Here is an 8770-nt window from a genome sequence, read left to right on the forward strand (position 1 = left end):
ATTGGCTCCTCCAGTCTTTGATGGTGAAAATTACCGATTGTACACAGTGAGAATGGAGACTTACATGGAGGCTTTAGATCTTTGGGAGGCCGTGGAAGAGGATTATGATGTTCTTCCGCTGCCTAACAATCCCACGGTGGCCCAGATCAAGAGTCACAAGGAAAAGAAAACCAGGAAATCAAAGAAAAAGCAACTTTGTTTGCTAGTGTGTTTGCAACAATTTTCACGAGAGTTATGGCTCTCAAATCAGCAAAAGAAATCTGGGATTATCTGAAGGGAGAATATACAGGAGATGAAAGAATTCGAGGCATGAAGGTTCTGAATTTAATAAAGGAATTCGAGTTGCAGAAAATGAAAGAATCTGAGACCGTCAAAGAATACTTAGATCGGTTGCTTGGCATTGTTAACAAGGTAAGGTTGTTTGGCACTAAATTTAAAGATTCAAGAATTGCTGAAAAAATTCTTGTTACGTTGCCTGAAAAATATGAAGTATCCATAACTACCTTAGAAAATACAAAGGATCTATCCAAGATTACCTTGGTAGAATTGTTAAATACATTGCAGGCACAAGAGCAAAGGAGGCTTATGAGGCAAGATGGTATGGTTGAAGGAGCCTTGGCAGCCAACCACAGAACTCAAAGCAAGGGTAATAATGCAAAGAAAAATTACCCACCTTCCCAGCACTGTGGCAAAAAAGGACATCCACCTTTCAAATGTTGGAAGAGGCCAAATGCAAAGTGCAAAATTTGCAACCAACTTGGTCATGAAGCTGTAATTTGCAAAGGCAAATATCAAAAGTATGAAGTAGATGCCCAAGTCGCCAATGAAGAAGAAGAAGATCACTTGTTTGTGGCAACTATTCTTTCAATAAAAAAATCTAATTTTTGGTTGATTGATAGTGGTTGTACAAACCACATGACATATGACAGAAATCTTTTCAAAGAGTTCACGTCTACGGGAAATAAGAAAGTCAGAATTGGGAATGGTGATTATATTCTTGCTAAGGGAAAAAGAACTGTTGCAATCCCAATAAAGTCAGGTACTAAGAAAATTTCAGATGATCTTTATGTTCCTGATATTGATCAAAATTTATTAAGTGTTGGACAACTAATGGAAAAAGGATTTAAAGTATCCTTTGAAGATAAATATTGTTTCATTTATGATGCAACTGGACTTGAGATTTTAAGGGTTAAAATGAGAGGTAAAAACTTCTCATTTGATCCAACCGAAGATGAAGAATGGAGCCCAAAGAATCTACAAAGTGCATATAATCCTCCAAAAGAGGACATATGTGAAAATGAGACAAAGAAGTTGTCAATATTTCAGAAAACAAAATTTGGAAGAAAGTTGACAAGCCTCAAGGCAAAATGCAAATGTGGAAGAAAGTTGACAAGCCTCAAGTCAAAATGAAGCCGAAAAAAGAGCCAACTTATTTCATTGACAATCATGAGATGCAGCAAAATAGAAAATTGAACTCAATTTACTGCAAGTCCAAAGATCAGTTGGCAGATTTACGTACAAAGTCGCTTTCAGTTAAAGGTTTACAAGGCATAAATTCAGAATTTGCAGCTTCAAAAGCAAGGAGGAGTGTTAGAAATATGCTTTAGAAGCTAAAAATAGTAAAATTATTTTACTGTTTCAGCTTAAGAGTTATTTACTGCAGTAATTTAGTTTGAATTTGAAATAATTTTGAACTAGTCTTTAGGAGTGAACTAGTCTCTAGGAGTTTGTTATTTTCAGCAGATTTTGTGCTGATTTTTAGGTCTTTTAAGTTGGTATTTCTCTTATAAATTGTAGTCCAAATGCAGTAAAATTATATAGAATATTCAGCTTCAGTTCCTTTTACATCTATTCCAGTATACTCTTTTTATTTTCCTGTCATCTTCCCCGGTTATTTCCCTTAATTTCTTTTATCAAGAACCAACAGAAAATCTTGATTGATACTGGCAGCACTTACAATTTTATGGACCTTAACACTGCAAAGAGATTAGGGTGCTACTTAACAATGATTCATCCATTTGCTGTATCTGTAGCTGATGGGAATAGGATGTATAGCAAAGCCATTTGCAAAGGGTTCATTTGGAAAATGTAGGGAGTCCAATTCATGTCTGATATGCTGACTCTTCCTCTTGGAGGTTGTAACATGGTTTTAGGGGTGCAATGGTGGTAACATTAGGAGATATTCTGTGGAACTTCAGGAAATTGAAGATGGAGTTCACAATTGGAAGTCAAAAGGTGTCACTAAGGGGCACCCAGTCTCCTTTTCTGAAATTAATAGGACAAGGTCAAATGGACAAACTTTTGGCCAAACCTGCTGAATTATCAATGATGTCCTTAGGAGTGGTGGCGACAGATTGTGAAACTAAACCTTGCCTATGGGGGCTAGGAGAACAGGTGAACGGTACAATGAGTAAGGAAGGGTTGCAACGGTTGTTGAAGGAGTATAGTGATTTGTTTGAAGTTCCTAAAGAACTGCCTCCACCAAGGCAACATGATCACAAAATTGTTTTGAAGGAGGGGACTTCTCCTATCAATATTAGACCTTATAGGTATCTTACTATACAGAAGGAAGAAATTGAGAAGATGGTGGAGGAGTTGTTGTCTACTGGTGTAAGCAGGAACAATTTACAAGCCCCTATTCATCACCCATTGTCATGGTTAAGAAGAAGGATGGGAGTTGGAGGATGTGTGTAGACTATAGGGAACTCAATAACTATACTGTCAAGGACTAGTTCCCAATACCAGTAATAGAGGAATTATTGGATGAGTTGCATGGTGCCAGATTCTTTTCAAAGCTGGATCTAAGATCAGGGTACCACCAGATTAGGATGTGGGAAGATGACATTCCCAAAACAACATTTAGAACTCATCATGGTCACTTTGAGTTCTTGGTTATGCCATTTGGCCTTACCAATGCCCCCTCCACTTTCAGAGTTTGATGAATCAGATTTTTAAGCCTTATCTTAGGAAATTTATCCTAGTTTTCTTTGATGATATTTTTGTATATAGCTCTCCTTGGGAGGACCACCTATCACATTTGGAGAAAGCCTTTCAGGTCTTAAAGACCAATGTTCTGTTTGTAAAGCAAAGCAAGTGTGCTTTTGCAGAAACTCAAGTGGACTACTTGGGCCATGTGATTTCTGAACAAGGGGTGTCTATGGACACACAGAAAGTAGCAGCAGTATTGAGTTGGCCTCCACCAACCAACATTAAGGCATTGAGGGGATTCTTGGGTCTCACAGGTTATTACAGAAGGTTCATAAAAGGCTATGGTGCTGTTTCTAGGCCTTTAACTGACCTCTTGAAGAAAGGATGCTTTGCATGGAATGAAGCTGCAACTATGGCATTCAAAGCATTGAAGGAAATGATTACTTCAGCTCCTATTTTGGCTCTGCCAGATTTTTCTAAGGAGTTTGTTGTTGAAACAGATGCATTAGGAGAAGGCATTGGTGCAGTGCTCACTCAAGATGGTCGACCTATAGCTTTTTTCAGCAGGGGGTTTCAGAAAGAAACAAGGCTTTGTCAGTCTATGAAAGGGAGCTTATGGCTTTGGTCTGTGCAGTACAAAAATGGAGACCTTACCTGCTAGGAAGACACTTCACAATCAAGACTGACCACCACAGTCTTAAGTATCTACTTGAGCAGAGGATTACCACACCAAGCCAGCAGAAGTGGCTAGTCAAGTTGCTGGGATATGATTACTGTATAGCCTACAAGAGTGGAAAGGAGAACATTGTTGCAGACATCTAGGAAGGAAGAAGCAATGCAATTGTGTAGCATTTCTGCTATACATATGGACCTATTAGAAGAAGTCAAGCAAGCATGGCAACATGATGCTGTTTTACAGAAGTTAATGGAGAACTTGCAGACTACAACAACAGTCAAGCCATATTACAAGTTTCAAGCTGGAATCTTAAGTAGAAAAGGCAAGATAATTGTGGTAAACAATGAAGAGTTGAAGACCAAATTGATAGCCTTTTATCACAGCAGTTCAATTGGAGGACATTATGGGATTACTGCTACTTTGAATAGATTGAAGCAAGACTTTTACTGGAAAAAAATGAAGCAGGCAGTATACTCCTATGTGAGGGAGTGTGACACTTGTCAGAGGTGTAAGAATGAGAATGTGGCTTATCCAAGGTTGCTGCAACCCTTACCTATCCCTGAGAAAGTATGGCAAGATGTATCTATGGATTTCATTGAAGGATTGCCAAAGGCCCATGGTAAGGAGGTCATTTTTGTAGTGGTTGATAGGCTGAGCAAAGCTGCCCATTTCATGGCACTAAAGCATCCTTATACTGCTTTAGAGGTGGCTCAGATTTCATGGACAATGTCTTTAAACTCCATCGGATGCCTAACACTATAGTTTCTGACAGGGATGTGGTCTTCACTAGCAAATTTTGGAAGAAGTTGTTCAAGTTGCAGAAGGTCTCTTTGTTGACATCAACTGCTTACCACCCTCAGACTGATGGCCAAACTGAGGTGGTCAATAGATGCTTAGAATGCTATCTTAGGTGCATGACCTTTGATCGACCAAAGGAATGGCCTAAATGGTTGTCTTTGGCAGAATGGTGGTTCAACACTACGTATCATTCAGCTATTAAAATGACACCCTATGAGGTGGTTTATGGGCAGAAACCACCACCCTTGCTACCTTACATGTCTTTTGACTCCCAATTGGATATAGTTGACAGAAGTTTACAAGCAACGGAAGCCACCATTTGAGCTGTGAAATCTCATTTGCTAAGAGCTCAAAACAGGATGAAATCCCAGGCTGATAAGGGCAGAACTGATAGAGTTTACGCAGTGGGTGAATGGGTTTATGTTAAGCTACAACCATACAAACAACTGTCCTTGAAGAGCCACTCTTTTCAGAAGTTATCAGCTAAGTACTTTGGTCCCTTTCGGATAATAAGAAAGGTGGGACAAGTTGCATATACCTTGGCTTTGCCTCCTCAGTCCAAGATCCACCCTGCATTTCATATCTCTCAGCTCAAGAAGAAGCTGGGCACTCATACTGCTTCTCCTACTCTTCCAGTTGTTCATGCTGAACATGGCCATATCCTACTTACTCTAGAGGCAGAGGCAATCCTAGACAGGAGACTAGCACCAAAGAATGGCAAGGCAGCAACACAAGTCCTAGTTAAGTGGTTGAATGCTGCTGCTGAAGATAGTACCTGGGAAGATTGGCAAGAGTTCCACCTCAAATTTCCTTCTTTTAATCCCTGAGGACAAGGATTGTTTCAAGGGGAGGGTAGTGTTACGATCAGAATAAAGTGAGGATTAATACACAGTCACGTGAGCAGCAGTTAGCTTCAGTTAGTTAGTTTCCGGAAATTAGTTACAATTAGTTAGTTGCTGTTAGTTTGTTACAAGTTAGTTACAGCTGGTTTTTCTTCATATAAGTTGAATTCACATCTATTGTAAGGCTCATTCATTTTGTAATTGAATCTGAAAGAAATCTCTCTCTTCTCTCCTCTAAATTCTCGGAATATCCTCTTCCCTAAGTCATCTGTTCAAGAGCAATTCTCCTTATTTGCTCTTTAGGATACTTAAATTTTCCTCTAAGTTCGTGAGCTGATATCACTTTTAGGCCTTTAATTTTTAGGCCTAAAGCTAGGGTTTCCTGGGAGACTGCCCCCCCCCCCCCCCCCCCCCCGGGAGAAAATACTGTGATAAAATATAAAAGGCAGCTGTTTTCTACTTGTGTCCACAAAATTGCTGATCTCTAGTTTGGTGTCTCAATGCAATGCTAAAATCTTGGTGTAGGCCTTTGTATATATAGTTTGCATGAAAAGGGGGGAACTTAATTGTGAAAGGACAATACTTGTCCTAGACCGACTATTGATTGTGATTCAATTTCGTGTAATCTTCTAATTATTCTATTTGAACTGATAGACTTTTCATTGGAATTTTTGAAGGATGTGTATCATTTGTTCCTCCTTTTATTTTTCAGGTTCCGGTGGATATTATTCCTGATTTTCCCATTGCTAACCAAATTTTATGCGATATCAATTGAAGAATCTATTATTCCACCTCACTTCCTTTTTTGTCACGGAAGAGGCAGTAAAGGAACCCCCCCTGTGTGCTCTCACGTAAAAGTAATTTTCGAGGGAATTTGCAGTTCTGTGATAGATGGTGAGTCCTCAACCAGCTTCTGTGAATGTTGTTTCCATGGCTAATGCACTCTCCAAAACCAGTATTCATAAGCAAAATAAGATTGCAAAGCATGTAATTGATTTATCATGAGTTCAGTTACAATATTTTTTTTCTTCCAAAAAGTATATCATATTATTTTCTCTCATACGTGCTGTGCAGACACATACTTCTGCAAATGCAAATGCAAATGCAAATGCAAATGCTCATGGCCAACGCTACGTGATGATATGATGTCTGAGTTTTCTTTTTTGCAGTTCTGAGTAATGCATAAAGCTTTTTTCCTCTCAAACTAATGTACTTAGTATTACCAAGAAACGTGAATAAGATGTTGAACTTTGTGCTTTGCGTAGCTTCTTGTTTTTACGTGCTATTTGAAGTTAGAGCAGGATTAGTGGTTTGAGTATGTATGTTTATTTTGCTACTGCAAGTGTAAAATTCTTATGTATGCTTTTTCAGTGCTATATTGGATCGATGTTGAAAATGTTGTTAGACTGTATTAGAGAAATGAATGGTAATTAGTATAAAACAAGTAGTCTTCAATATTTTGTTGCAAAGATTTGAGATCACAGTTTTAACATTTGGATTTTAAAGAATTGAGCACATAAAATTAGGTCACTTGTATAATGGATAATGATAAAATCATCATAACTGGAAGAAAATTTTATTTTCTATGCATTTCTGAAAATTTCTTCCGTTTATTTGATAGCAACAAAATTGATCGGTAAGTTAGTAATATAATATTAGTATCATGACGACCTTGTAGGAAGTGATGGGGAAATTGGTGTCTCTTAAATTTCAAATTTTAGTTCTAACCTTAACACGAGAAGTAAAATTAGAAATTTAGAAGGTAGAAAGAAATTAAGCAACGGAGAGTAAGATAATTAAAATTTTCATGATTACAGAAGGAGGTGACTGAATTTAGCAATACGAGAGAATGCAATGTAAAGCCGTTAGAATAGAATGATTAAGCGCTTGCAATGCAACTGTTATTTTGGTTCGTCAAAAAGAAACCTGAAAATTTGAAATATTTCGATTAGCCAAAACGAAAACTGAAATTTAGAATAACAACCCGAAAAAAGCGAACCATATAAAAAATGAATCAAATCGAACTATTTTGATTCGAATTGAACTGTAGAGTACTTGCTATTCTAAAAATCAAATTATTAAAAACTAAAAAACCAATGCACAGCCCAAATTCTAATGACTTTTTATAAATTCTCTTGAGATCCCTAATATACAATTTATTTTAGTTCGTCATTCATCAAAGCTTTGCCCTTTAACCGAATTAACTGTTGACTAAACATTTGTAGGAATATTGCGCTTTATGGCGATTTCTCATATTGTGCAAGTATATATATTATGTCCCTACTCTTTTTTTTTTTTTTTGAGGGGGGGGGGGGGGTTGGGTAGCAAAGGCACCAGGACGGACGGTTGGTTGAACTGGGCGAAAGCTTCGCAATTGATAGCTCAGTGAGGTACGCCACCGGCCCTACTTCTAATGATAGATAGAAAAGGTGGGAGAGGAACTGAGGGACAGGGGGGGGGGTGGTTTCTCTTAGTAGATGCACAATCCAGTTGTTTCTTTTAGTACACTAGTAAGAATTTACTATACTCAGTATTTACATTAAAATATACTCTATTTCGGTAAAAGATGGTTTGTCACGTGGCACAACAAAATGGTGACATGTGGTGATAGTGGTTTTGGATCCATGAGCACAAAAGTCAAGATCTGAGAGAAGAAGAACTGAGACCGAAACCACTTGTTCAATTCGAAACAAGAGCAACCGGAAGAATACACGCCTGGAGTAGATTAAATACTTTTGGTACTGAACTTAATTGTACCAGGAGCCCTTCTGAGATATGGTCTCCGTTTGTTGCGCAATTATGGTTGCCATTAGAGAGGATCTCACCACCCCACTAATCGCATACCTAATGTGCAGGCTAAGAACTCAAAATTCAGTCTCATCCCCTCTAAGCTATAAATACCTTACTAGTATTAGTACTCGCGCGGATGCGCGGACGCTAATCATGTCAAATATTTAAGTTATTTGGATTGTATGTAAACAATCTTAAAAATTATACTTTCTCAGTAAATATAGATAATCATTGGATAAACTACATGAAAAAAATTAACCATTTCTTCAATTTTTCTTTTTCGATACCATTCTTGCCGGTGTCATTGGATCCTAAAAATAGTCAGAAAGCAAAATAATAACTCATATTTATGGCAAAATAATCAAATATTGAGACAATAAATGACTCTTTGGATAAGACTTAACTCTTTTACTACTACTTGAACTCTTATTTGGTGTGTTGATATCTCTTAAAAAATATTTTTTCTTAAAATTTCAGTTTCTAAAATATTATTTTTCAATAATAATTATTTTTATAATAATGTAATTGAGAATATTATTCTTAATTCAAAACTCGTTTTAGTTAGCTATCTAAAAATATAAAAAATTCTTTAGCTAGTGAATTGTTTTTGCTCCATTTTGATATTTGACATTAACATGTTAAATATCTGAGTTATTTGAATTATATGTAAATAACCTTAATATTTAAACCTTCTAAATAATTATAGATAATCGTCAGATATTAATTAAGAAACACT

At 37.1% G+C, this 8770-nt stretch overlaps 1 protein-coding gene across 4 annotated transcripts in view; it reads left to right on the top strand.

Annotated features, from left to right (window-relative positions):
* Positions 1–6648, top strand: part of LOC109243338 (nudix hydrolase 3) — a 30670-nt gene extending 24022 nt beyond the window's left edge. For 3 of the 4 annotated variants that reach the window (XM_019410247.1, XM_019410249.1, XM_019410250.1), the window contains one exon: positions 5957–6648. In XM_019410247.1, the coding sequence (XP_019265792.1) occupies positions 5957–6019 (63 nt within the window). In that variant the 3' untranslated portion in view covers positions 6020–6648. The remainder of the gene's footprint in view (positions 1–5956) is intronic. The other variant, XR_002070539.1, reaches the window with a different exon arrangement.
* The last annotated feature ends 2122 nt before the right edge of the window (positions 6649–8770 follow it).

The sequence above is a fragment of the Nicotiana attenuata genome, unplaced genomic scaffold, assembly GCF_001879085.1.
Source record: "Nicotiana attenuata strain UT unplaced genomic scaffold, NIATTr2, whole genome shotgun sequence".
Lineage (NCBI taxonomy): Eukaryota > Viridiplantae > Streptophyta > Magnoliopsida > Solanales > Solanaceae > Nicotiana > Nicotiana attenuata.